Raw genomic sequence first — 27,817 nt, forward strand, 5'->3', positions numbered from 1 at the left:
CTGTGGCTCGGGATCCCTCAGCACAGCCGGCAAAGCAGGAGCAGGGCGCTGCCGCCGTGTTCGGCACAGGAACAGCTCCGAGGATCCCTCAGGCAAAGCCCTCGGAGCTGTCACTGCCTTTCCTGGCGCTGCTCGGGGGAGCTGGGCCCCTCAGCCTGTGGGGTCTCATCCCTGTGGGACGCTTGGAGTGGCAGCTGAGACCCTCTGTGGCAGGGGCACAGCTGGGCTGGGGGCCGAGCCCCACCCGGGGCTGCCCCAGGAGGGCTCAGCCGGGAGAAGGAGAACAGGGCCGGATTGTCCGCCTCGTGTCCGGCCCCATGTCCGGCCTCCCCGCCAGGCCTGCGCCAGAGGAAGTGACGACAGGCTGATCCCACAGAGCCCAACCCTCCTCTTCTTCCTCCCTGATCCCACAGAGCCCGGCCTGATCCCACAGCCCGGCCTGATCCACAGCCCGGCCTGATCCACAGCCCGGCCTGCCTCCTCCTCCTTCCCTGATCCCACAGAGCCCAGCCCTCCTCTTCTTCCTCCCTGATCCCACAGAGCCCAATCCTCCTCCTCTTCCTCCCTGATCCCACACAGCCCGGCTTGATCCCACAGCCCGGCCTGATCCACAGCCCGGCCTGCCTCCTCCTCCTTCCCTGATCCCACAGAGCCCGGCCCTCCTCTTCCTTCTGCCCTGATCCCACAGAGCCCGACCTGATCCACAGCCCGGCCCTTCTCTTCCTCCCTGATCCCACAGAGCCTGGCCCTCCTCTTCTTCCTCCCTGATCCCACAGCCCGGCCTGATCCACAACCAGGCCTTCCTCTTCCTCCTGCCCTGATCCCACAGAACCCAGCCTGATCCACAGCCCAGCCCTGCTCTTCCTCCCTGATCCCACAGAGCCCGGCCCTCCTCTTCCTCCCTCCCTAATCCTTCAGAGCCCAGCCTGATCCCACAGAGCCTGGCCCTCCTCTTCTTCCTCCCTGATCCCACAGCCCGGCCCTCCTCTTCCTCCCTGATCCCACAGAGCTCGGCGTGATCCCACACAGCCTGGCCCTCCTTTTCCTCCCTCCTTGATCCCACAGAGCCCAGCCCTCCTCTTCCTCCCTGATCCCACAGAGCCCAGCCCTCTTCTTCCTCCCTGATCCCACAGCCCAGCCCTCCTCTTCCTCCCTGATCCCACAGCCCAGCCCTCCTCTTCCTCCCTGATCCCACAGCCCAGCCCTCCTCTTCCTCCCTCCTTCCCTCCAAGCCCCCACTGGAGCTGCTCCCCTGTCACACACAGACCTTCCTCCCCACCTCAGATTTGGGGTCCAGCAGTGGTCAGGGGACCCTGTGTCCTCCAGGGAGGGATTAACAGAGGGCAGAACCCCACTGGGGTGGGAAATTCCCTGTGGGATTTCAAGTTCCTCACAGCCCCACGCTGGAAATTGTGGGTGTGCCCCCCCCCCCCCACCATGAGGGGGTTTTTTAGCCCCTGCACTCCTCGGGATGATTTTCCCTGTAAATCACAGCTTTTTAGGAATCCTTGCACTGCAGAGTGCAAGAGGGAAGTGTCTGATGTTTTTTTCATGAAAATAATGGGTTTGGGAACTCAGGGGATTTAGGAAACTCCTTCCTGCCCCTTCCAGCCCTTCCTGGGGGTGGGGAATGGGGAACGAGGGGCAGTGGGTGCTGCCAGGGGGATGTTCCTGCTCAGCCCTGCAGGGACGTGGGAGCTGAGCCAGCTCAGGCACCCCTGGGCTGCTCCAGAGGGCTCCAGGTGCTCCAAAGAGCTCCAGGGGCTCCAGGGTGCTCCCAAAAATCCAGGGTGTTCCCAGGAGCTTGGGGTGTTACCAGGGGTCTGGGGTGCTCCCAAAAATCTGGAGTGCTCCCAAAAATCTGGGGTGTTCCCAGGAGCTTGGCGGGCTCCCAAAAATCTGGGATGATACCAGGAGCTCGGGGTGCTTCCAGGAGTCCAGGGTGCTTCCAAAAATCCATGGTGCTCCCAAAAACACGGGGTGCTCACAAAAATATGGGGTGTTCCCAGGAGCTTAGAGTACTCCCAAAAATCTGGGGTGTTCCCAAGAGTCCAGGGTGCTCCCAGGAGCTTGGAGTGTTCCTAAAAATGTGGGGTGTCTCCAGGAGCTTGGGGTGTTCCCAAAAATGTGAGGTGCTCCCAGGAGTCTGGGGTGCTCCCAAAAATCCAGGGTGCTCCCAGGAGCCTGGGGTACTCCCAAAAATCCAGGGTGCTCCCAGGAGCCTGGGGTGCTCCAAGGGCTCCAGCACTTCCCACAGGACTCAGAGTCTGAGCAGCCCAGGATGCTCTGGAGCCCCCTGGACACTGCAAAGCCCCGGGAGCTCTGAGGAGTCCAAGGTGCTCCAAAGTCCCCCTAAAGCTCTGAAAGCATCAGGATGATCCATCAGCCCTGGAATGTTCCAGAGCCCCTGAGGTACTCGGCAGACTCCCTGGATGCTCCAAAGTCCTGGGATGTTCTAAGGCCTTCAGGAGGCTCAAGGCCCTGGGATGCTGACGTGTGATCCCAGACCCCAGGATGCTCCAAGGGCCCTGGGATCCTCCAAAACCCTGGGATGCTCCAAAGGCTTCAGGAACTGCTGATGTCTTTCCCTTTCTGGGATGTTTAGAGATCCCTGGGGGCTCCAAAACCCCTGAAATGCTCCAAAACCCCTGAAATGCTCCAAAACCCGCAGGATGCTCCAAAACCCCTGAACCCCCGGGATGCTCCAAAACCCCCGGAATGCCCCAAAACCCTCAGGATACTCCAAAACCCCTGGGATGCTCCAAAACCCCCGGGAAGCTCCAAAACCCCCGGGAAGCTCCAAAACCCCCGGGATGCTCGAGCTGCCCACAGACGCTGGGATGCGGGGTGCGGAGAATCTCCCGGGAAAAGCAGCCGGGGGAGGGGGGGGAACGTGGCGGGGCGGAGCCGGGTCCCCCCCCGAGGCCTCCGCCCGCCCTTCCGCACGTTCCTTCCTCCCCCCCGTCATCCTCCTCCTCCTCCCCCCGCTCTCGCGACAGCTCCGCACAGAAAATGGCCCCGCGGCCGCCCCGCCGCTGATGCGCGACCCGGGCGGCGCCGGCCCCGCCGCAGCCCCGGTACGGCCGGGAGGGACCGGGAGGGACGGGCGGGCCCCGGGGAGGACCGGGATCGGGGAATGGACCGGCACCGGGGATGCGGGGACAGCGGGAGCTTTACCGGCACCAGCGGGGGTGTACCGGCACCGGGACCGTATTAGCACCGGGGGTGTACCGGCACCGGGCGTGTACCGGTATCAGGGCTGTCTGTACCGGTATCGGGACCGTACCGGTATCGGGGCTGTACCGGTATCGGGGGTACCCCGGCCCCGGCGGGGTGCTGGCACCGGGAAGGGAGCACTGGCACCGGGGGATGTACCGGGTCAGGGGTGTGCTGGCACCGGAGCTAGAACGGTGAAAATGAACCAGCACCGGGGCTGTACCGGTACCGGGGCCGTAGCGGTACCGGGGTGTAGCGGTACCAGATGATGGACCGGCACCGGGGCCGGAGCTGCCCCAGGGACAGCAGCGGTACCGGAGCGGGGCCCGGGGCACCGGGGCTCTGCAGGGAGCCGGATCCTGCCCCAGCCCCGGGGCTGCTGCCCGCGGGGGCTCCGGGTGACGGGGCCACTGCCCATGGGGTGGTGGCCGTGGGTGTCACTCCCCCCTGGACTTGTAGCCATGAGTGTGTGGCCCGTGGGGGGCTACCAGCCCCAGAAACCAGTGGCCATGGGGGTTATCCTGGGATTACCACTAGTGGGGCTGACAGGGAGCCACAGGAGCCACTCGCCCTGGGTCCTGACAGTGTGTGGCCTGTGGGAACAGCAGGGCCCCCTCACATGCCGGGATGCACCTGCCAGGATCTGCCCGTGCTCCCTCCATCCTCCCACACCTCTGGGAGCCGCTCCGTGGCTGTCAGAGCCGGGGGCTCCTGCCCTTGGCCATGGGGCGAGCTCGCCTGGTGCTGGGCTCAGCTTTGTCCAGGCTCAGGGAGGGAGCTCCAACATCCCCAGGTGGCTCCTGAAGGCAAAGTGGGGTTTTCCCATGGGCCATCCACGGGCAGGCAGGTAAAGGTGGGCACCGGAGTGGTGTGGGAATGTGAGGAAATGGCAGCAGGGCTTGGAGCGATCTGGAGTCAGTGGGGACCCTCCCCTCAGAGGGAAGAGGGGTCTGGGCTGAGCTGCCCTCGTGGATGTGACACCAAGGCCAGCACGGGGCTCATCACTCGCCCCTCTGGATGCCCCCCCGGGTTTTGGGGTGGGCTCCTCAGGCTCTGCAGGCAGATTCTGAGTTGGAAAGCAGGGACCCCCCCCAGGGAGGGGTGGCACTCCGGCAGCAGCTCTGCTCCAGCCCGTGCCGGTATTGGGGCACCCACCTTGCATTGGACACCTGGAGCATCCCCCCCATCACCCCCAGCTCTGAGGGCTCCCCGCGGTATCTGAAGCTCCAGGAGAGCCCTCGGGGTGTGTTTTAGTCGGGGGTGGTGGCACTGGCAGGAGCGGAGCCGCTGGCACCGCCGGCGCTTCCTCCCCCGGCGCTCGCCGGCTGCGCGATCACATGAGCCCCTTGTTCTGAGCCTTTGTCTCATCTCCTGCGCCGAGGAGCCGCGTTTGGGGGCAGCCTCCTCATCCTCGGGCCTCAGAGATGCTCCAGTCCGATTATTTGTCCCATTTATCTTCGCGGGGTGGGTTGAGCAAAGCCTCGGGGTATGGATAAAGCCCCGGGTGGTTTGAGGGGGATGAGCTATGTTAATTATTCACTGAATCAGCAGCACAGCCTGCTCGGGGTGATGGGCAGCTGCAAACATCCTGCCCACCCTCATGGCTGGCAGCTCCTGGAAGGGTTTTTGGGGTCCCTGTTCATCCCACAGGGGTTGGGATGAGGGAGTTTTGTGCCAGCAGCTTTTTGGGGTGACAGGAAATAACAATAATGAGGATAATGACAGCAACATTGGTGGCTCCAGGATTGGGGTTCCAGGGCAGCTTTGCACTGGTGGTCACATCTTGGGGGGAGCCATATTTCTTGGGGGGTCCTGTCTCTGGGGGAATTGTGTCACCAGGCAGGTGACATCTCTGGAGCAGTCACATCTCTGGATCAGTCACATCTCTGGGGCAGTCACATCTCTGGGGCAGTCACATCTCTGGGGCAGTCACACCTCTGGGACAGTCACACCTCTGGGACAGTCACATCTCTGAGGCAGTCACATCTCTGGTGACCACAGGAGGTCACTGGGGATGGGGACAGTGGCACCTGGGCCAGGGTGTCATGCTCAGGGCTGCAGAACAGACAGTCCTGGAGGAGGGGGGTGTTGGCTAGCACCCCATGGGAGGTGACAAATGCCAGCAAGATGATCCAGGTGCCATCTGCTCTCCAAAAATCTGGGCTGGGCACAGGGTGATGCCACAATGCTGCCACCATTTCCTCTGCCTTGTCACCAGTGGGGAACCTTGGGGCCACAGGCCAAGTGTCCATCCTGCCCACCCTCACAGGATCTGCTCAAGAGGTTTCCCAGCATTTCCAGAGAAAAAAATCCACTTACAAGGCATCACTGGGGTGCTGCAACAGGGAATGCCACTTTCCATGTGGCATCTGTGATCCCAGAGGGACAGGACTAAGGTTCTAAGACCCCAAGGCACTGCTGGCTTTGACCCCGGAGCTCCAGGAGCTCCTGTAGTGCTGGTGGGGAAGAATTTCCTGATTTCTTGGGCAAACTTCCCTGTGCTACCCCTGAGCTCTCAGTGCCGTGGCCCTGCTCCCTTTGGGCTCATCTGGAGCCTGTTGGTCCCAGGGCTCTGCCAGGGGTGCTGAGCCCAGGCTGGGCACCCAGCTTTGATCCAGAGGGGCATTTCCAGCAGGGCAGCAGGAATTTTGCTTCACTGCACCCTCCAGCACCAGTGGTTCCAGCTCTGACACTTCAGGATTGTGCACCAAAATGTGGCAGTGCCACAGGGACATTGTCCAGGCAGGCACAGCCCTGCCTCAACCTTTGCAGCATTGTCTCCCCCAAAAAGAAGATTCCCAAGACCTTTTTTCCCACCAAACCCCTCATTTCTACCTGATAAACAAAGCTGCATCAGAGCTGCCGGGAGTTTTCCATGTTTTCCCCATGTCCTGCAGGGATGAAGGATGGAGATGGGGCATCCCCTCCATCCAGGGCTGAATTTCCCCTCCTGGGCCATGAGCAGCCCCAGCCCTGCCCCAGATTCCCTTTCCCATGGCCAACCCCCCTCCATGGCTGGCTGATTCCATCCCGAGGCTGCTGAGCTGAGAAAACAACAACAAAAAAAGGCCCCACAACTGCCAGACAAAGCCAGGAGTCTGGGGGCAGACACAGGAATAATCCCACATGGATTTTTCCCCCCTCCCTGGTTTATTTCCTGCTGGGCTGTGATCCCAGTGTACAGGGTGCTGCAGGAACAGCTGCTGAGCCAGGCTGAGCCCCTCTGGGCCAGACTCCCCAGAGCCAAAAGCTGGGGAAATGCCTCTGGAGCAGATGTTAATGGGAAGGATGGGGTGCCCTAGCCAGCAGAACTGATCTCCAGGGAGATTTCCCAAGGAGTTATTTTGCTCCTGGGGAAGCATCTGCCAGTGCTCACTTCACAGCCCCAGCACTGATATTATTGTTGGTATTATTGTCATTATTATCAATATCATCATTATCACCATTATTATAAATATTTTTACCCTTTTATCCCTTTCATTTTATCCTTTTGTCCTTGTTTTCATCATTGCTTATTATTTATTAGCATTATTATTGCCATTATTAGCACCATTTTCTCTCTCACTCCAACATTAAGACACGACAGAGAAATCTCCCAGACTGAGGGGGGTTCCAGATGATTTTCACTGGGAATTCCAGTTTGGCTCATCCATGTGGGAGCCTCCTGCCAAGCCAATGTCATTTTGGGCAAGAACCATCCCCACGTGCCCATCATCAACTCCCTGCACTCAGTGGGACCTGCTGCTCCTCCTGGCGTGGAAAACCCTTTGGGATTTTGAGGGGAGCACCCAGTGAGCCCCCCCAGCCCTGGGAGCAGGAGCAGCTCCAGCAATCCCTGTGCCTTGGAGGGGATCCCCTTGGAGGAATCCCCCCAGTCTGGGCGAAATTTTGGCTACAGTTGCCGTGGGCTGGACAGGAGCAGGGTGCTGGTGATGCCTGGGGGGGACGTTTGGGGGCTTTGGGGACCAGCCTGGGGTGGGAGAGGCAGGAAGGGACAGTGACAGCTCTGGGATCAGCCCTGGGTGGGAGGATCAGTCCCACGATCATGGGACACTGAGGAGGAGAAAGAAAAAGTATGAGGAGGAGAGGAGGAGGAGGAGAAGGAAGGAGTCACTGTCCCCGGGCTGGGCTCTGACCTCCCTCCTGCTCCTGGTGCAGCCCCGCCGGGAGGAGCCGCCCTGTCCCTGTCCCTGTGCCCGTGCCCAGCTCCGGCCAGGCCATGAAGACGGAGAAGGACGAGGCTGTGGCCACCTTCTCCCTGCGGGGGAAGTTCGGCACGGAGGGGGCAGGTGAGTGCCCTCAGGGCAGGCAGGAGCAGGGGAAACCTTTGCTCCTGTGGCTGGGAGGTCCCTTTGGCCAAACCCCTTCCCCTGCCATGGGCATGTGCCCAGGTGTGCCAGGGCTTGCCTGGGTGTGCAGGTGGCATCACCCAGCGTGTTCCAGCCACCGTCAGGCTTCACCTGCACCAGCACAACCCCTCCCAGCCCTCACACCCTTGGGGGCTCCGGCCCCCTCCAGCCAGACCCCCGGCCCCATTTGTCTGCTCTGAAGGGATGGGGAGGGCAGAGGGCTGGCTTTGCAGGGCCGAGGGATGGGGAGGGCAGAGGGCTGGCTTGCCAGGGCCGAGGGATGGGGAGGGCAGAGGGCTGGCTTGGCAGGGCCGAGGGATGGGGAGGGCAGAGGGCTGGCTTGCCAGGGCCGAGCCTCACCAGCTCTCCCCGCAGGCTGCAGTGACCCAGCCCTGCCCGGTGCCCCGATGCCGGTGGTGGGGAGCGGCGGGACCCCGGCCCCGGAGCTGCGGCCGCTGAAGCGCAGACCTGTCCCAGGTGAGGCCAGCCCCGCCCCGGGGAGGGGACAGCGACAGCCGGGGCAGGGACGAGGCCGACGCATCTGTGTCGTTGCAGGGAAACACTACCAGTGCTCGAGCTACGGTTGTAAACTGGCCTTCCCCAGCATGCAGGAGCTGATGGACCACCTGAAGGTCCACTACAGACCCACGCAGTCCCTCGAGGGTAAGGCCAGGACACGCCACGTGCCCTTTTTTTGGCTGGGAGGGGCAGAGCAGGGCTCAGAGGGAGGCAGTGCTGGTGGAGGGAGATGGGGCTGGGGGCAGCTGGGAGGTGCTGCAGCCCCAGCAGCGGGGCTGTCCCCCCTGGGCTGGTGCTGAACCTCTCTCCGAATTCCTCTGGCCAGGCAAAACCTTCCAGTGCCCCACCCTGGGCTGCAGCGAGACCTTCCCCAGCATGCAGGACCTCATGGCCCACATGAAGGTGCACTACAAACCCAACCGCTACTTCAAGTGAGTCCCGCTGCTCCCTGTGCCCCTCCCGTCCTCTCTGAGGACACCTGGCCAGCAGAGATGACCTCCAGGGAGATTTCCCAAGGAGTTATTTTGCTCCTGGGGAAGCATCTGCCAGTGCTCACTTCACAGCCCCAGCACTGATATTATTGATGGTATTATTGTCATTATTATCAATATCATCATTATGACCATTATTATAAATATTTTTACCCTTTTATCCCTTTCATTTTATCCTTTTGTCCTTGTTTTCATCATTGCTTATTATTTATTAGCATTATTATTGCCATTATTAGCACCATTTTCTCTCTCACTCCAACATTAAGACACGACAGAGAAATCTCCCAGACTGAGGAGGGTTCCAGATGATTTTCACTGGGAATTCCAGTTTGGCTCATCCATGTGGGAGCCTCCTGCCAAGCCAATGTCATTTTGGGCAAGAACCATCCCCACGTGCCCATCATCAACTCCCTGCACTCAGTGGGACCTGCTGCTCCTCCTGGCGTGGAAAACCCTTTGGGATTTTGAGGGGAGCACCCAGTGAGCCCCCCCAGCCCTGGGAGCAGGAGCAGCTCCAGCAATCCCTGTGCCTTGGAGGGGATCCCCTTGGAGGAATCCCCCCAGTCTGGGCGAAATTTTGGCTACAGTTGCTGTGGGCTGGACAGGAGCAGGGTGCTGGTGATGCCTGGGGGGGACGTTTGGGGGCTTTGGGGACCAGCCTGGGGTGGGAGAGGCAGGAAGGGACAGTGACAGCTCTGGGATCAGCCCCGGGCTTATCCACGTGGGACCCTCGTGCCGAGCCGATGTCATTTTGGGCAGGAACCATCCCCGCGTGCCCAACATCCACTCCGGCTCTCTCCCCACCCCAGGTGTGAGAACTGCCTGCTGCGCTTCCGCACGCACCGCTCGCTCTTCAAGCACCTGCACGTCTGCTCGGACAGCGCCAGCGGCCCCGCGCCGCCCCCGCGGCCCGACCGGCCCGTCCTGCCCCCCGCTACCTCCACCCCGGAGAAGGAGCCCCCGGCCAAGCCCCCCGAGGGGCTGCCCAAGCTGCCGAGCGCCCTGCGGCCCCCGGAGAAGGAAGCGCCGGCGGCGGGCGCGGACTCTGCCCCGGCGGCGCTGCCCGGCTCGCTGGAGCCGCTGCTCTCGGGGGCCCCCCACCCCTTCCCGCTGCTGGAGCCCGCCCTGTTCGGGCCCTCGTCCTTGACTCGGTTCTCGGGGCCAGCCCCGTCCTCGGTGCCGGGGCCGTTCCTGTCCTACGTGCCCCCCTCGCCCTACGGGCTGGCGCAGCCCCCGGCTCAGCACCGCCTGCGGCCCTTCCTGCCGGGCCACGGCCCCCCCAGCGTCTCCAACGCCGTCTGGAAGAAAAGCCAAGGTGAGAGCGCGGAGCCGTGCGGGACAAACCTTCTTCTGCTCCCGCCTTGACCAGCAGCAGCTCCCGAGGAGGACCCGCCGCCGCCCAGCCGAGGATCCGGCCCCCTCCTCCCCCTCCGGCCCGGCCAATCCCCCCCCCTCAAAAAGGCCCCGTCCCGCCCGTGCCACCCCCTGTGTGATGTTCGATTGGGCAAAAGCACCGGCGAGCGCCGAAAAACGCCTCCAAATTCTCCTCCAAATTCTCCCAACCGGCCCTGCTGCTCCCCGGCGTGCTGGGGGGGCCGGGCCAGGGCTGCCCTCCCACGAGTCCCCCCCAGGGAGGGGAAGAGCTAATGCTTGTCTCGGCCCTCGATTCCCTCCGCAGGTGTGAGTGTCAGCCCACTCCTCCCATGCTTTGGCTCAGGAGTGACTCCAGGTTAGTTTGGCACCTGCTGGGTGGGGGCTGCTTTCTGTCACTGGGGGGTTTGGGGGGCGGCGGGGGGGGGCACAGGGGACGGGAGATGCCCCAGGGGCACTGCAGTGCTCCCCGGAGAGCAGAGGGGGAGGGCGGGCTCCCTCCTTTTGGGAGCCACGCGGAAAGGGGATGCGGCCCAGGTGGGCTCCGAGGCAGGGGGGTTACCGGCTGCACCCCCCCAAAACCCCCCAGCCTGGCCCCGAGGGCAGAAGCAGCAGGAGGAGCAGCAGCAGCAGCTGCCCGGGCTCCAGTGCCCCCAGTGCCCCCAGTCCGAGCCCAGAACCCGCCGTGCCCTGACCAGCCTGGCCCCCTGCTCCCACATTCAGGGTTCTTCCCTCGGGAAGGGAACCCCTGAGCGAGTGGGGGGCTCCAGCCCCCACAGCCCCGCGGCACCGCCCGGCTCCGGGCGATCCCTGTGCTTCCCTGCCCGCCCGTCCTTGCAGGGCACTCCTCCACCAGCCGCATCGTCTGGGAGCACACGCGGGGCCGCTACAGCTGCACGCAGTGCCCCTTCTCCACTGCCTCCCGCGAGGACATGACCCTGCACATCGAGGACCACCGCAAGAACCCCCCGCCCGGGCGCCTGGAGGCAGAGATGGGTATGGGAGAGACCCCCCCGGCTGCCGGGATGCTCCCAGGGGTGGCAGGGATCCGCAGGGATAAGGCACAACCTGCTCCTTCTGGCCTGGCACAGCCTGGCCGAGTTCCAGTCCCTGCAGCAGTGCCCTGGGGGTGTCTGTGTGCCCTCCCTGTGCCCCCAGCCCCTCAATGCCTCTGGGGGTGTCTGTGTGCCCTCCCTCTGCCCTCCCAGTGCCCCCAGCCCCTCAATGCCCCTGGAGGTGTCTGTGTGCCCTCCCTGTGCCCCCAGCCCCTCCATGCCCCTGGAGGTGTCTGTGTGCCCTCCCAGTGCCCCCAGCCCCTCCATGCCCCTGGGGGTGTCTGTGTGCCCTCCCAGTGCCCCCAGCCCCTCCATGCCCCTGGGGGTGTCTGTGTGCCCTCCCTGTGCCCCCAGCCCCTCAATGCCCCTGGGGGTGTCTGTGTGCCCTCCCTGTACCCCCAGCCCCTCCATGCCCCTGGGGGTGTCTGTGTGCCCTCCCAGTGCCCCCAGCCCCTCAATGCCCCTGGGGGTGTCTATGTGCCCTCCCAGTGCTCCCAGCCCCTCAGTGCCCCTGGGGTCTCTATGCCCTCCCAGTGCCCTCTCCATGCCCCCCAACCCCTGCAATGTCCTTGGGGGTCTCTGTGTACCCTCTCTGTGTCCTCCAGCCCCTCAATACCCCTGGGGGTCTCTGTGTACCCTCCCTCTGCCCTCCCTGTCCCTCCCAGCCCCTCTGATGCCCCTGGGGGTCCATGCCCCCCCCTCTCCACAAGGTGCTGACACTTCTCTTCCCTCTCCCTCCAGATTTCGGGGTGGGGCTGGCCCCGTTCCACGCCAAGCTGCCGTCAGAGATGGAGAACTCCCTGTACTCCCAGCTTTGATGCCCTCGGCTCCCAAGGGACTCTCCTGCACCTCCCGTCCCTCCCCTGAGCCGGGCAGGGGGCACAGCACAGCCCCGAGCTGGGACAGGCCGCCCTCCCTGGGGACAGGAGCAGCAGAGGGGCCGATATTTCCCCTGGAATTTCCTCTCCCTTTCCTTTTTATTTTCGGGAGCTCTCCAGCAGCCGGAGCCGCTGTTTCTCCCTCCCTGAAAGGTTTTGTTGCTTCAGCCCCGAGGGCTCTGCGGGGAGCCCGGTAGGTTCTCAGGAGTTAGTGGACTTCTCTGGAATGAGATCTCGGAAAAATAAATGGGAATTGTACAGGAGTGGCAGCCGGGAGAGACTCTGTCAGTCCCCGTGGGGCGGGGGGAGCGGGGCTGGCACGGAGGAGCCCCCCAAAACCAAGGGAGGGGGACATGGGGACACAGGGGGTGTGACACTGTGCTCCTGGGCTGGCCCTGCCAGGGGCTGGCTTGGGGAAGGAGAAAGGGGAGAGTTTGGGAAAGGGGAAAGGGGAAGGTCTGAGGAAGAGGAAGGTCTGAGGAAGGGCAAGGGCCGCTCCGTGCTGCCCCTGCCCCCCACCAGCACATCCCAGAGCACGCAGGGCTGGAGCCTCTGCAGCTGCACCCCAACAACCAGAGCAGGGTGGGACCCCCAGCCCCGGGCAGCCGCCGTGCCTGTCCCAGCCCTGCCACAGACAGAGGGCATGGAATGGCACAGCAGAGCCATTGGGAGGGGCACGGGCCCAGGTGCCAGCCTGGGGGGCTGCACCCCCCGTGGGAGCAGCCTGGGGCTCCCCCAGTCCCGCTCTGCCAGGCCCAGCCCAGCGGGGTGAAAAGTTTGCTGCAAACTGGTTGGAGGGGAGGCGTGCTGGGACCTGCTGGTGCCCACGCCAGCCCTGGCTGGGAGCGAGGGATGGGAGCGAGGGAAGAGCCGGCAGCCCCTGCTCTGCTCTGCTCCCAGCGCTGGGAGGGGCCACAGACCCCGGGAGAGGGCTCAGAAAGGCCCAATGGCCACCTGGGCGGGGTGGGCAACCCCTGCTTCCTCCGGCTGCCATCCATCCCCTCCTCCTGCTGCCATCCCTTCCTACCATCCCTTCTTCCTCCTGCTGCCATCCCTTTCCTCCTGCTGCCACCCCCTTCCCTCCTCCTGCCATCCCTTCCTCCTGCCATCCTTCCCTTCCCTCCTGCTGCCATCCCTTCCTACCATCCCTTCCTCCTCCTGCCATCAGTCCTTCCCTCCTGCTGCCATCCCTTTGCTCCTGCTGCCATCCCCCACGGCGTGAGCAGCACCCCGGGATGCCCCGGGGCTCTCTCCTGCAGCCCCCCTTTGCTGGCACTGTGCCCTCCCCAGCCCACCCCGGGCCCCTCAGGCCCTGATGGACACCCTGATGTGTCCCTGAGCTGCTGAGACCCGGCAGAGTGACAACCCATCACAGAGCCAGCACAGGGTCACAGAGCACCCCAAAGGGACCCCCAGGTCCCAAAGTGGGGCAGGGGGCACAGCTCAGCCCCCACGCCCAGCTGGCCCCTGGCCCCCCAGCCCCCTCCATGGCAGTGCCACCCCAAAGGGAGGAGGGAGACCCTTCCCAAGCTGTCCCTGACCCTGGGTCTGGCTCTGTCCCCCCCAAGGGCAGCACTGACCCATGGGGGGCCCGCAGACCCCAGCCCACAGCAGAGCCCCCCCCTCTGTCCCTGCCAGCCCAGGCTGAGCCCAACCCAGCCCTCCTGGGGACAGGGGACAGTCCCTGCTCCCAGCACAAACCCGAGCATTCCTGGCTGGTCCCAAGGCAGAGGCAGCCAAGACAAGCTCCATAGCAATGGATTTTTAAAAACTGAAGTCTTTATTAAAGTTTTATCCAAATTTTGTAACAAAAGATACAAAAGGGCTGGAGATCCTTATTTCTGGGACTAGTCTGACCAATCAAAACCTGACAGTTACTAGGCTAATATAAAATCCATACAATCTGCTAAAAATGCAGGGAAAAAAATTAGAAGTAACTGCTGCTCTTTTTTTTTTTGCTCTTTTTTTTTTTCTTTTTTAAAATTCCTTAAACATTTATAAGTTACTCAGTTTGCATTTTACAGGATTAGTTCTTCTCCGAATGGTCACAGCGACTGTACAATGCAAGAGACACCAGCGAAGCGAGGCAGGAGGGGGGATGTGCTGCTCAACACACCCCACACCCCCCGGGAGGGGAGGGGAGGGCTGGAGCCTCGGCCCCGGGGGCACACGGAGCCCCAGCGGGAATGCCACAAAGTGCCAGTGCTTGTCTGCACCCCCGGGCTGCCCCACCCCGAGCATCCCTCCCTCCCTCCCCGGGCCCTTCTCCCCAGGGATGCGCTGGCTGGACACCTCTGGGATGGCAGGGAAGGTGGGAATGGGGATGGGAATGCTGCATGCACCTGCCTGGCTCCCCCAGATCCTCCCTCCAGCCACCAAGGGGTGCCACGAGGGGGGAGCTGGAGCTCTGCTCCCTGCTGGGAACCCAGGAGGAGGAAGAGGAGGATGCCCAGGCCAGGCTGGCACCAGGGGCCCGTGCAGAGGTGGCACTGGCTGGCAGAAGGACCCTGAGAATTTCCAGGCTAACACGGTCTGCAGGAGCATCAGTCACAGTGATGGTGGCTGCACAGGGCTGTGCAGTGTGAAATGAGGGGTGGAGGAGCAGTACCCCCTCACCTGCATTCCCTATCCCTTCCCACAGCTGCTGCAGGGCTCCCCGCAGCAATGACACAGCCACAGGAACCCCCCTGACCTGGGACAGCCCAAGGGACAGTTCTCAAGTGGCCAATGGGAAAAATGTTCCAGTTCATAAAATAAAATAGGAAAGCAAGTGCAGGGTTACTGCAAGGTGCATCGGCAGAGGTACCAGGTCATGCAAGCAGCCCCTCCCTCCCTCCCCCAAAACCCCAGGCACCCCCATCCCCAGCACTAAAGCATCTTCAAGCATGTCCAGAGATTACATCACCATGATTTCAGATCTGAGACACCCTCAGGATCCTCGTGAGTCCACGCAGATGAACCAGATTTTGCACCCGAGGTGGCTCAAAAAGCATCTTCAGAGCCCTGGGCTGAGGGCACGAGGGTGGCAAAGGCCTTCTGTGCTGGCAGGGTGACAGCTGGAGCTCTGAGTCCAGTGTGGCACAGCTGATTTGGGATACACAGATACCCTAAGGAGGAGATTTTTTTTTTTTCCTCTTTTTTTGATTTTTTTTTGGCTTTTTTTTTGCTTTTTTTTTCGCTTTTTTTTAAGCTGCTGCACAAACCACTGAACGGAGAAAAGCCTTTGGTCATGAGATACTTGTGAGAAAAAAAGTGAGCCTTGTATGGAAGATTCCCCTGAATGCCTACAGTATTCTAAATCTTAAAAAAATATATTGTGGACGCTGCAGCCATACAAAGGGGGAGGAGGAGGAGTGGGAGACAGGGATTTACAGTCTCACACAGACACAACGGGGAGGTTAAGACAAGCACAGTCAGAGTCTGTAAAACTGATTGGCTCGCTGGGATCAGTCATCCTCATCATCCTCTTCATCCTCTGCATCTTCCTCTCCTTCATCCTCTAGACTTCGTTTTCTCTTCTGCCCACACGGGTGGTCTGCAAAGAGAGGGGGGATTCACTCTTCCAGCCCAGCCCAAGGACAGCAGCTGAGCTCTGCAGCTGGCAGCAGGCAGGGGACAGACTGGCACCACTTGGGAGCAGATCCACAGATCCACCCTGCCCTGCTCCTCCTGGAAAAGCCTGGGCTGACATGAGACAACCAGCAACTTTCTCTGCCCTCCAAGCATCCTGGACAACAGCTGAAAAAGGGATTTTTTTTTTTTTTTAATTTTATTTTTTTGTTGTTGAGCATCCTGAAAAACACAGCACCTGCAGGAATCAGGCACTCCTGACCAAGCTCAGGGCCCCCTGGGCTGGCCTCAAATCCTGGAGCAGTTTTGGGCCCCTCCTGACAAGGAGGATACTGAGGGGCTGGAGAGAGTCCAGGGCAGGGAACTGAGCTGGGGAAGGGTCTGGAGCACCAGGAGGGACTGAGGGAGCTGGAAAGGAGCTCAGCCTGGATAAAAGGAGGCTCAGAGGGGACTTTGTGGCTCCTCACAGCTCCCTGACAGGAGGGGACAGGCAGTCTTGTTCCAGGTAACAAGTGACAGGGTAAGAGGAAATGGCCTCAAGTTGCACCAGGTGAGGTTTAAATGGGATATTGGGAAAAATTCCTTCAAGGAGAAGGTGGTCAGGCATTGGCACAGGCTGCCCAGGGCAGTGGTGGAATCACCACCCCTGGAACTGCTCAAAAAAATGTGGATGTGGCACTGGGGGACAGGGGTCAGTGGTGAACATGGTGGTGTTGGACTCAGTATTAGAGGGGTTTCCCAGCCTTAACAATTCCATGATTCATCCCAGATCACTTGAATTCACAGCAGCCACAATATTCTGTCAACTTTCATCTGGGTGTTTGTTTGTACAACCAGAGGAGCCTGGCCTCAAGCTCAGATCTGAGAGGGGAATGTGTCCCCAGGAGATTCCCTCACACCCTCCTGGGACAGAAGCCCTGCTCCTGCATGGCCCATCAGTTCCCAGAACTGCTTTTCTAAGCAGCTGACCTCTCACATTTCCCAGAATTACCCAGCATGGTTGGAATTTCATCCCTTTCCCTCCCTGTGTGACCCTTGGTGATGACACTGCTCAGCGCCAGCTCAGGCAGAAAAGCTGCAGCAACAACAGCCCTGCACTGAGGCTGAGGAAGCTCCAAAAACACCAAATATTTGACTGTTGAGGGAGCTCTGCAAGAAATCTGATTGTTAGGACTCGACTCACCATCTTCAGCTTCATCTTCTTCATCCTCCTCACCATCCTCCTCCTCATCTTCCTCCTGGAGTGAAAACAAGAGGCTTTGTAGCAGGAGCCCCAATCCCATGAGCAGTAATCCCAGTCCTGCTCCCCTGTCCCACCCCACTGAAGCCTGAGGGTGGCAGGAGAAGCTCAGGATCTCCAAGAGCTCCTCACATCCCAGGGATGGGGCTGCAGGGATCCATCACCCAGAGCCACGGAAGGGCCAGGCCAAGGCTGACCTGGAAACTCTCTGCAGTTTGTGACACTCAGCAGCCCAGAGTGGGCAGCAAACTCCTGAGATCTGCCCCCAGACAGGCTCCTGTGACACCTGGGTCACCAGACAAGGGACAAAGGTGTGACCTGGTGACAGCCTCACCTCATCATCTACTCCATCCTCCTCCTCTTCACCTTCCAGATCATCGTCTTCATCTTCCTCATCATCGATGACTTCTTCATCCAAATCGTCTTCCTCCTCATCATCCTCCTCTTCCTCACCTTCTACCAAAAAGGGGGAGGGAGGGAAGTGCCCCAGTTCCCAAACCCAGGCACCCCTCACCCCTCAGTGCTGTGTGAGCAGCAGGCAGAGGATGAGGAGGGGCAGCACCAAGCCCTGTCACCTCGCAGCAAGTCCCACTCCCTGCCAGGAGTGGGGTGGGGCAGGGAGAGGGGGTGAGGGACCCCCACAGCCCCTCCTCCAGCGGTGGAACCCACCCAGAAGTGCAAAAGGGGTCATTACCAAGCAGGGAAACCAGGAGGAAAAAAAACCCTCACCTTCCCCATTCTCATAATCATCTTCCAGTGCATCCCCATCTGCTTCAGGGTCTGAGTCAGGGGCTTCCTGCTCGTCAGCATCAAAGCCATCCAGGTAGGTGAGCTGGGGCAGGAGGGCGAAGACGCTCTCCCGGTAGTTGATGAGCATCGTCACCTCACAGTTGAACAGGTCCAGACTGTGGAGGTTTGGCAACTTTTTCTGCAAAAATCAGTTTGTTAAGGTTATTTACAGTGCTGTCTGAAGATCAGGAAGGCAAGGCAGGGTGGTTGGGCACTGCCCAGGTCCAGCACAGAGCGGTTCTGCCCCACATGATCCTTAAATGGAGAGGAGTCACTGCTCCTCTCATTGTGGGCACATTTCTGTCCAGCTCCTCTGTCCTGGCTTCCCTTTCTGGAACAAACTCTCTGTGTAACTGCAAATCCTTCTTTCTTCTGAGCAGGCCCAGCAAGCTCAGGAGTAGCTGAGCTGGATTCATCCCGCTCAAAAGATCAGGCAGAGCTCAGGGAGAGCTGCAGCCTGGGTGCCCTTGGCACAGCCCAGCTCAGGCCATCAGAGCAGGCACCACGCCAAGGAAAGCAGGAGCAAAACAGTCCCAAATTCCTTCTGGAGGGAATGGATGGACAAACAGCCAGTGAGACCAATGTCCTGTGTCAGACCTTTCAGGTGTCCCTCACAGCCTTCCTGGGGCAGCTCAGGTGGAGCTTCAGAGGCCTTTTCCAGCCTCACTGACCACTGTGGGAACGGGAATGGGAGCCCTGCAGTGCTGGGGCAGCAGGACCTTCAGGCTGATGGGACAGATGCCCTCAGTGCTGCCCAGTTACCTCATTCCATGACACCCCAGGTGCCACCTACCTCCAACTGCCTCCGACCCTTTCCCGGTCCCTTCTCAGCTGGGCACTGAGCATCCACAGTTTTACTCATCCAGCCCCATTTCACGCTTCTTTTAGCAACTGGCTGCTGCTTTTCCAGACTGAGGAGCCATTAACTACTGGCCCAGCCTCAAACTGGGATCAAATCTGTTCCCATCAGAACCACGAAGTGCTGTTGGAACAGTTACCAAGACGTTGGATTCCTGCTGCACAGACCCAATCCCCAAAGGAAAAGCCATCCCTGGGATTCCAGCACAGCCTCCACTCACCAAGGGCTCCAGGGTATTGATGTCTTTGATCTTGTTGCCACTTAGGTTCAAGTGTGTCAGGTTGGGAGTTTTCTCTGCTAGAACTTCAAGGCCACCAGAAATCCTATTATCACTCAGCTCCAGCTGAAGGGAGGGAATATCACATGGTCACCAAGAGTTTCAGCTTGTGATACAGGGAAGGAAATTGCACTGAGAACTGGGCTGCAATGAGCACCCAAATTTCAGCTCACAGAGCAGCAGGTCAAGTTTGCCCTTAAAACCCCTTTCCTGCAGGGACACAGAACTGCCAGCCACCCCCATGCTGGTAAGTGCTCCAAAATCCAAAATATTTATGGTGTCATGAAGCGTCTGACAGCAGCACAAGAGCAGAAAAACAAGACAGGAAGGGCACTAAACACCTGAAGAGCTCAGAAGGGTTTTGTTGCACATTAAAACCGACCCCTCTCACTTGCTCAGATAACAAGCAAGGAGCAAAATTCAAGATATTTTCTGGCAAATACAGAAAAGCCAACAGCCACCAGGGGCAGCACAAGGCCAAGGGCGCTGGAGACGGGAGCAGAGTCCAGACTCACCTTCCGGAGCTTGTTGAGTTTGGGGAGGTTGGACACGGACAGCAGGTTGATGTTGATCATGCTGAGGAACTCCAGGTTCTCAAAGTCTGAGGAGAGGCCGGCCACCTTGCCATCCTCTGAGCGACAGTTGTCCAGGACCAGCTCCTTCACCTGCACAGGGACACCCACAGCTGTCACCACAGCTGCCACCGTCCCCCTGGCCTCGAGGTGACACCACCAACACACCCAGAGCTCAGCTGAGCCTCCAGGTCCTCCTCACTCAAATTTAGGACCTTAAAGCCAACTAACTTTTGGTGACAGTCCTTCACCGTGGTTGGAGTTTGACCCTCTAAGCACAGGCCACCAACACACTGCTGCTGTCCCCACCAAGTCCCCATCCTCCCTCCAGGGGTTTGGAACCACGAGGTCACATCAATAAAGCTTTCAGAGTCAGCTTCAGGCTCTGCTAACGAGGGGCCAAACAAGGTCAGCTGGGTTTGTCCCCTCTCACTTTGTCCCCCACACCCCTGGGGTGCCAGCAAACCTGTCCCTACACAGGACTGACCTCCCTGTGACAGTGTCAGTGAGGTGGCACAGGTGCCTGGGCAGGGCTCAGCACATGAGCTCAACCTCAGGCTGGTGACACAAGGCCTCTGATGGCACCAAACATTGTGCCCAGCATGGATTCCACATCCAGGAATTCAGCACAGGAAGGAATCAACCCCCCTGTGCCACCAGGACCACCAAGCACCAGCACAGAGCTGCTGTCCCCAAACACCTGGGGGAAAACACCCCTGCCCCCCAGACACAGCCCCAGCTCTCACAAACCACTCCCAAAACCTGCTTTTACCCCACACATTCTTGACAGCAAGATGCAAAAATGAGCCTTGGCCAGAAGGCTCGTGGTGCTCTCCAAATTCCTCCTTCGCAGCGCTCCCATTTTCCCTCTCCTGCTCACACCAGCCAGCTCCCAGTCATTTTAAACTCTCTGCCTTCCCAGAGGGAGAGCCTGGGGCTGGGGGCCATCTCTGCCACCTTCACAGCACAAGCTCAGAATGAATTATGGCCTCAAACTCCTCAAGTGGCATCGCTGCTTTGGGAGTTGAGGTGAGGCTCTCAGAAGTTTTGGAGCCGAGTGTGTTTTGCTCCCCAACACGTCAGAAACCTGACGTGCTCCAACCAAAGTGGGACTGTCACCGTGCTGGGGGTAAAGGTGGCAAAGGGCACACCTGGGTGGCTGCTGCTGTGAGCACAGAGGTGAGCCTGAACTCCAGCAGGTTATCGTGGAATCCCAGACTGGTTTGGGTTAAAAGGGACCTCAGAGCCCATCCAGTGCCACCCCTGCCATGGCAGGGACACCTCCCACTGTCCCAGGCTGCTCCCAGCCCTGTCCAGCCTGGCCTTGGGCACTGCCAGGGATCCAGGGGCAGCCCCAGCTGCTCTGGGTGCCCCGAGCCTAACCCAGCCAAGCCCAGCTTTACCCCAGGCCGGGCCCCTTCTGATGTCCCAGCACACTCAGCGGGTCCCAGGACACGCAGGGACACCCAGCCCCGACCACGGGCACCAGGCGCTCCCAGCTCCTCCTGCCCAGCCGCTCTGCTCCTGCAAATCCCCTGGCCGTGCCCGAAGCCGCTTTAATCTCCACCCAAAGCCCCGCTCAGCGCCCGTTCCCCCCGTGCTCGGGGCCACGGCTCGCGGCTGCCACGACACCGACTGTCCCCGGGGCCAGGGAGGGACCGGGCACGGCCCAGCGGGGCGGCCCGGGACGGGGAGATCCGGAAAAAAGGGAGAGCCAGGGAAAGGGGAACGGGGAGATCAGGGAAAAAGGGGAGATCCAGGAAAAAGGGAACGGGGAGATCCAGGGAAAAGGGGAGATCCGGTGAAAGGGCAGATCCAGGGGAAAGGGAGCGGGGAGATCCGGGGAAAAGGGAAGATCCGGGAAGGGACGGCCGGAGGAGAAGACCCGGGGATGAGGCGGCCCCGGAGAGGGTGAGGAGCGCCGGGCCCGGCCCCGCGGCCGCCGGCGGAGGGGCAAGGGCGGCCCGGGCGGCACCTACAGGTTCATCCCCGCAGCCCCCGAGCCCTTGCCCGGGCGGAGGAGCCCGCGGGAGCCGCTCCGGGCCCGGCCGGGCCCCGCTAACATGGCCGAGCCGCCATGGCCGCGCGGGGCCGCCCGGGCCGGGCCCGCTGACTGCGGCGGGGCCCGCCCCGACCCGGCCTGGCCCGGCCCTGCCCGCTGCCCGGCCCGCTGTCCCCCGCGCCCCTCCGCGAGCCGGGCCGGGCCCCGCCGCCGCCTCCAGCGCGGCCCCGGTGCGGGCGGGCCCCGCCGCGCACGTGCGCGCCGCCATGCCGGGGCTGCGGGCCGGGCGGGAGCGCTCCCGCCGCCGCGCTCCGCTCCCGCCACAACCGCCCCGTCCCCACCCCGCCAAACCCGCCCGGTCCCCGCCGTGCGGGACCCCCGCGGGCCGCTCTCCCACCGCCAAACCACCCCCCCATCCCGCCCGCAGCACGTGCCGCCCCGCTCCCCGCCGCACCTCGCTCGGCTTCTTGTTGCGCAGCTCCAGCGTCAAGCGCTTCTCCATCTCCATGCTCCCGCCGCTCCGCTCTGCTCCGCCGAGCCCGAGCCGCGCTGCGCTCCCGGTGCCGCTCCCGGTGCCGCCGCCGCCGCTCCCGGCCCCGCCGCGCTCGCGCTCCCGCCCCCGCCCGCGCGCGCGCCGCCGCCGCCCGGCGCAGGAAGAGGCGCCAACGGCAACAAAGGCGCGCGCGCCGCGCCCCCCCCGCCCGGGCCGCGCGCGGCTGCGCCCCCTGGCGGCAGCGCCCCCCCACACACCCCGTCCTCCCGAGGACCCGGGTTCGAGTCCCGGCCCGCACGGCCGCGGCCCCCGGGGCTCACCGGGCGCTGCCCACCCGCGGCACCGCGTTCCGCGGGCACGTTTCTGTCCCCAGGCACCGTGCTGCCAGCTGCAGTGGCACATTCCGACCCTCAGGTGCTGTGTTCCGGTCTTCAGCAGCCTGTTCCTATCTCCAGAGCTACATTCACACCCACAGGCGCTGCATTCCAGTCTCCAGCACAGCGTTCCCATCCTCAAGAACCAGGATTTCTTCTCCAGAGTCACTTTCCCTATCTCCAGAACCACATTCCTATCTCCAGAACCACATTTCCAACGCCAGGCAATGTGTTCTAGTCTCCCAACACCATCCAGTTCCCATCCTCAAGAACCAGGATTCCTCCTCCAGGGCCACATTCCCATCCCAAGTACCATGGTTCCTTCTCCAGCACCACATTCCCATCATCAAGAGCCATGATTCCTTCTCCAGAGCCACCTTTCCATCTCCAGAGCCACGGTCCCATCTTCAGAGCCACATTCCCATCCTCAAGCACCGTGCTACCACCACCAGGCACTGTGTTCCATTCTCCAGGGCCCCATTTCCAACCCCAGGCAATGTGTTCCAGTCTCCAGCACTGTGTTCCATTCTCCAGGGCCCCATTTCCAACCCCAGGCAATGTGTTCCAGTCTCCAGTGCTGTGTTCCCATCCTCAAGCACCACCGTTCCTCCTCCAGAGCCTCATTCCCATCCCCTGGTACCGTGGTTCCTTCTCCAGCAGTTTGTTTCCATCTTCAGAGCCATGTTGCCATCCTCAAGCACCATGTTCCCATCCCCAGGCACCCTGTTTCCATCTCCAGTGCCACATTCCTGTCCTCAAGCACTGTGTTTCCACCCCATGGCAATGTGTTCCAGTCTCCCTATCCACAGTGTCCCTATCCTTAAGAACCATGGTTCCTCCTCCACAACAACATTCCCATCCCCAGGTACCATGGTTCCTTCTCCAGCAGCCACATTCCCACCCCCAGGCGCAGTGTCCAAGTCTCCAGCACAGTGTTCCCATCCTGAAGAACCAGGATTCCTTCTCCAGAGCCCATTTCCCATGCCCAGGTACTACAATTCCATCTCCAGAGCCATGGTGCCATCTCCAGACCCACATTCCCAACCTCAAGCACTGTGTTCAGTTTCCAGCATCCTCAAGCACCATGGTTCCATCTCCAGAGCCACATTCCCATTCCCAGGTACCATGGTTCTATTTCCAGAGCCACATTTCTATCCTCAGGAACCAGGATCCCTTCTCCAGAACCACATTCCCAGATACCCTGGTTCCATTTTTCCATCTCCAGAGCCACATTCCCATCCTCTAGCACCGTGTTCCCATCCCCAGGCATTGTGTTCCAGTCTCCAGAGCCACATTCCCATTCCCAGAAACCATGGTTCCATCTCCAGATCCATGGTTTCATCCCCAGAGCCTCGTTCCCATCCCAGATTCCATGGTTCCATTCCCAGTTTCCATGGTTCCATCTCCAGAGTTCCCATCCTCAAGCACCATGTTCCCATCCCCAGGTGTTGTGTTCCACTCTCCAGAGCCACATTCCCACCTCCAGGCACCATGTCCCAGTCCCCAAGGGCTGTCCCCAACCCCAGGCACCACAATCCCTTCTCCAGCTCCGTGCTCCCACCCCCAGGTGCCTCTGGCAGCTTCCTGAGGCTGCAGCTGGGTGGGGGTCGGGATCTTCTCCTGAGTCCAAGGCACAGGACAAGAGGAAATGGCCTCAAGCTGCTCCAGGGGAGGTTTGGAGTGGAGATCAGGAGAAATTCCTTCACAGAAAGGGGGGTCAGGCCCTGGCACAACTGCCCAGGGCAGTGCTGGGGTCACCATCCCTGGAGTGGTCAAACCACACATGGATGTGGCACTTGGGGACCTGGATTAGGGGTGGCCTTGGCAGTGCTGGGGCCATGGTTGGACTCGATGATCCCTGAGGGCTTTTCCAACCTCAGCAATTCTCTGATTCCATTTTCTGGTCCTCAGTGTCACTTTCCCATCCTCAGTGCCACATTTCCAACCCCAGTGCCACTTTCCTGTCCCCAGTGCCATGTCCTTGTCCCACTGCCACATTCCCATTCCTAGGGCCACATTCCTGTCCCCAGTGCCACATTCCCATCCCCACTGCCATGTTCTTGTCCCCAGTGCCACATTCCCATCCTCAATGTCGCTTTCCTGTCCCCAGTGCCATATTTCTGACCCCAATGCCACTTTGTTGTCCCCACTGCCTTGTTCTTGCCCCCTGCCACTTTCCCATCCCCAGGGCCATATTTTTGTCCTCAGTGCCACTTTTCTGTCCCCAGTGCCACTTTCCCATCACCAGTGCCACTTTCCTGTCCCCAGTGCCACATTCCCATCCCCAGTGCCACATTCCTGTCCCCAGTGCTACTCTCCTGTCCCCAGTGTCACTTTCCCATCCCCAGTGCCCCGTTCCCATCCCCAGTGCCACATTCCCATCCACAGTGCCATGTTCCCATCCCCAGTGCCATGTTCCCATCCCCAGGGCCACGTTCCTGTCCCCAGTGCCACGTTCCTGTCCCCAGTGCCATGTTCCCATCCCCAGTGCCACGTTCCTGTCCCCAGTGCCACGTTCCTGTCCCCAGTGCCATGCTCCTGTCCCCAGTGTCATGTTCCCATCCCCAGTGCCATGTTCCTGTCCCCAGTGTCATGTTCCCATCCCCAGTGCCACGTTCCTGTCCCCAGTTCCACATTCCTGTCCCCAGTGCCATGTTCTCATCCCCAGTGCCATGTTCCTGTCCCCAGCGCTATGTTCCTGTCCCCAGTGCCACGTTCCTGTCCCCCTGCCCGGCCCCTGTCGCTGTCCCTGTCCCAGCCCCTCCCTGCCCGCGGCCGTGCCGATAAAGGCAGGGTGTGTGTCGGGCTCTGGGCTGCAGGAAGGACGAGATAACAGCGGCACCTCCCTCGCTGCGGGGCTGCTGTTTGTCCCTTCCCTCGTGTGACAGGGACACACGGAGCCCTGGGCTCAGCCTGGAACGCAGCTGGCCTGGCAGGGGACAGGACAGGGCCAGCAGGGCGGTCACTGCCCCTGGCCCAGGAGGTGGCCTCGGGCCCTGCTGTCCCTCCAGGGGGTGGCAGAGCTGGTGGGACCCCCTGCATGGCTGGGGAAGGTCCCCACTGAGGACACAGAGCCACCAATGCCAGGGACCCACGCAGGAGGAGGATTCCTGCAGGATTTGGGCACTGCTGCCTGCCACTGCGCTCCAAATGGCTGAGAAAGGAACCAGGGCAATCTCTCTGATCCACGAGCAAGGCTCCAAGTAAACAGGAACACGAGGGCTCGCAGGCCAGGCCCCACCGTCCCTCATTGTCCCCTCTGGCACAGGGCCACCAGCCTGCCTTGTATGGCAGGAAATGGCTTTGTGGGCCACCGTGGGTCACTGCTGCCACTTGGCTCCAACGCCAGCCTGCTCTCACTGGGAGGAGCAGAACGTTCAGCAGAGGGGCTCAGCTCCAAAGGGACCAAACCCAGGCTCTTTCAGAGCTGATAAGGGCTATCTCGGGGAGAAAAAGTGTCTTTAACGCGTTTTTGGCACCTCTGTGACTCCTCTGGCTGAGCACAGCTCGGGTTCTCCAGCCAGAGAGAGGCACCACACCAGCTCCCCCTCCTTGGGGGGCCCTAAGGAGACCCCAAACCCACCCAGTTCTGGGGCTGTGTGGAGCTGGGCAGAGGGGATGGAGGAGGGGATGGGTTTGGGGGATGGATGAATGGAGGAGGGGATGTGTTTTGGGGATGGGATGAGTTTTGAGGATGGGATGAGTTTTGGGGGTACTAGAGGAGCAGGAGAGCAGCCCAAGGCTGGAGTAAGGACAAGCTCTGAGTGTCCTGCCCAGCTCAGTCACACCCCGTGGGAATGAAGGGATTTGGAAGGGGGGTGGAACCATGGAATTTTTTAGGTTGGAGAGGAGCTTTAGGACCATTGAGTCTAACCATACGGTCAAGGCCAGGCTGGACAGGGCTTGGAGCAGCCTGGGACAGTGGAAGGTGTCCCTGCCATGGCAGGGGTGGCACTTTAAGGTCCCTTTCATCCCAAACCATTCATTGATGTGACGATTCCACAACCATCGAGCCCGGCCACAATGGGTGGCTCGGGGTGATCCCAGGCCCCTCCGACCCTTTTCGGCTCCATCCTGGGGGGAAAGGCAGGTCCAGCACCCGAGGGGTCCCCGGCTCCCCGCTCCGAGCCCCGCAGCGGCCCCGGGCAGCGCAGGCGGGAGATGCTCGGAGCCATCCCCGCTCGCTGATCTGCATTTGTTTTAAGGTTCTTTCATGTCCCCTTTGAGGCTCGTTTCCTGTCCTTTGTAGCAAACAATGGCCTGTCCCCCCCGCCCCGGGCCGGGGTGGCTTTATCTCCCCTCCCCTGGGCCGCGCTCCCTCGGGAGCTGAGCTTTTCTGTTTGCCCTCCAATAAAACCCCGGCTCTGCTTCCCCCGAATGGATTTTAAAGCTGCGGCTCGCAGGGGATGTCTGGGAGATGCATTTGCAGGGATCTCGGCTCCCTGCGCTCGGGCAGATTAACGCCAAGCCGGTAATTTACTGCGGGTGACAGCGCTGCGAGGCTGGACTGGAACTGCTGACAGGGGTTGAAATTCAGGTCTGGAGCTTTTCAGGCAAGCTGGAGCACAGATGCCGGGAAAAAACGTATTATCTGTCTGTTATACAACACAACATCACCGGCCTGTGTTTTATACAGAGTTTAACTGCTTCACTCCTGGCCCGGTGGCTCCTCAGAGTCCCTGGGGAGCCCTGGCTGTGCCACAAGGAGCTGCCCACCACAGCTCTCCTGTCCTCAAACAGCCACAAGGATCCCCCAGGTGTCCTGTGTCCTCCAGGAGAGCTGGGGGTGCCCAGCCTGGACAAGAGAAGGCTCCAGGGAGAGCTCAGAGCCCCTGGCAGGGCCTGAAGGGGCTCCAGGAGAGCTGGAGAGGGACTGGGGACAAGGCCTGGAGGGACAGGACCCAGGGAATGGCTCCCACTGCCAGAGGGCAGGGCTGGATGGGATCTTGGGCAGGAATTGTTCCCTGGGAGAGTGGGCAGGCCCTGGCACAGGGTGCCCAGAGCAGCTGGGGCTGCCCCTGGATCCCTGGCTGTGCCCAAGGCCAGGCTGGACAGGGCTGGGAGCAGCCTGGGACAGTGGGAGGTGTCCCTGCCATGGCAGGGGTGGAATGGCATTGTCCTGTACCTGGATTGCCCCATACCCAAAATCCCCTTTCCTGCGCCCCAATCCCTTTCCCTGCACCCCAATCCCTTTCCCAGTACCCCAATCCCATTCCCCGTACCCAAAATCCCCTTTCCCATACCCCAATCCCATTCCCGGTACCCCAATCCCTTTCCCGTACCCCAATCCCATTCCCATACCCCAATCCCATTTCCCGTACCCCAATCCCATTCCCCGTACCCCAATCCCTTTCCCGTACCCCAATCCCATTCCCGTACCCCAATCCCATTCCCGGTACCCCAATCCCTTTCCCGTACCCCAATCCCATTCCCCGTACCCCAACCCCATTCCCGGTACCCCAATCCCTTTCCCGTACCCCAATCCCATTCCCATACCCCATTCCCATTCCCCGTACCCCATTCCCATTCCCCGTACCCCAATCCCTTTCCGGTACCCCAATCCCATTCCCGTACCCCAATCCCATTCCCCGTAGCCCAATCCCTTTCCCGTACCCCAATCCCTTTCCAGTACCCCATTCCCCGTACCCCAATCCCTTTCCCGTACCCCAATCCCGTTTCCCGCTCTCCGCCTGCACCGCGACCCCGTCACCCGCAGGGGGCAGCACCAGCACGGCCATGGGGGATTCCCGGGCCATGGGGGG

The 27,817-nt window shown here is 61.1% G+C and overlaps 2 protein-coding genes across 4 annotated transcripts; one reads left to right on the forward strand and one right to left on the reverse strand.

Annotated features, from left to right (window-relative positions):
- The first annotated feature begins 2,991 nt into the window (after positions 1-2,991).
- On the forward strand, positions 2,992-12,142 carry ZNF414 (zinc finger protein 414). Of its 2 annotated transcripts, XM_059869683.1 has the most exons (9): positions 2,992-3,077; positions 7,375-7,505; positions 7,941-8,042; positions 8,121-8,228; positions 8,410-8,515; positions 9,385-9,890; positions 10,254-10,304; positions 10,787-10,942; positions 11,743-12,142. In XM_059869683.1, exons 2-9 carry the CDS (start codon positions 7,436-7,438, stop codon positions 11,817-11,819), a joined length of 1,176 nt encoding a protein of 391 aa, XP_059725666.1. In that variant the 5' UTR covers positions 2,992-3,077; positions 7,375-7,435; the 3' UTR covers positions 11,820-12,142. The 2 variants fall into 2 exon arrangements, with proteins under 2 accessions (XP_059725666.1, XP_059725667.1); XM_059869684.1 differs by lacking the exon at positions 10,254-10,304.
- Positions 12,143-13,640: 1,498 nt separating this feature from the next.
- On the reverse strand, positions 13,641-21,800 carry LOC132339442 (acidic leucine-rich nuclear phosphoprotein 32 family member B). Of its 2 annotated transcripts, none has more exons than XM_059869686.1 (7): positions 21,643-21,800; positions 19,130-19,279; positions 18,558-18,680; positions 17,419-17,617; positions 17,024-17,142; positions 16,633-16,687; positions 13,641-15,414 (listed from the first exon to the last, which is right to left on the reverse strand). In XM_059869686.1, the coding sequence occupies exons 1-7, from the start codon at positions 21,694-21,696 to the stop codon at positions 15,326-15,328; spliced, it is 789 nt and encodes a 262-aa protein (XP_059725669.1). In that variant the 5' UTR covers positions 21,697-21,800; the 3' UTR covers positions 13,641-15,325. The 2 variants fall into 2 exon arrangements, with proteins under 2 accessions (XP_059725669.1, XP_059725668.1); XM_059869685.1 differs by having other exon boundaries at positions 17,024-17,145.
- Between the last annotated feature and the right edge of the window lie 6,017 nt (positions 21,801-27,817).

Source organism: Haemorhous mexicanus, chromosome 29, assembly GCF_027477595.1.
Source record: "Haemorhous mexicanus isolate bHaeMex1 chromosome 29, bHaeMex1.pri, whole genome shotgun sequence".
Taxonomy (NCBI): Eukaryota; Metazoa; Chordata; class Aves; order Passeriformes; family Fringillidae; genus Haemorhous; species Haemorhous mexicanus.

Coding starts and splice junctions, on each gene's coding strand:
- ZNF414 (XM_059869683.1), top strand. CDS start 7,436: ATGAAGACGGAGAAGGACGAGGCTGTGGCCACCTTCTCCCTGCGGGGG. Junction 7,506..7,940: donor GTTCGGCACGGAGGGGGCAG/GTGAGTGCCCTC, acceptor CTCTCCCCGCAG/GCTGCAGTGACCCAGCCCTG. Junction 9,891..10,253: donor CGTCTGGAAGAAAAGCCAAG/GTGAGAGCGCGG, acceptor TTCCCTCCGCAG/GTGTGAGTGTCAGCCCACTC.
- LOC132339442 (XM_059869685.1), bottom strand. CDS start 21,696: ATGGAGATGGAGAAGCGCTTGACGCTGGAGCTGCGCAACAAGAAGCCG. Junction 16,688..17,023: donor AGGATGGAGTAGATGATGAG/GTGAGGCTGTCA, acceptor TTTTCACTCCAG/GAGGAAGATGAGGAGGAGGA. Junction 15,415..16,632: donor AGAAGATGAAGCTGAAGATG/GTGAGTCGAGTC, acceptor CTCTCTTTGCAG/ACCACCCGTGTGGGCAGAAG.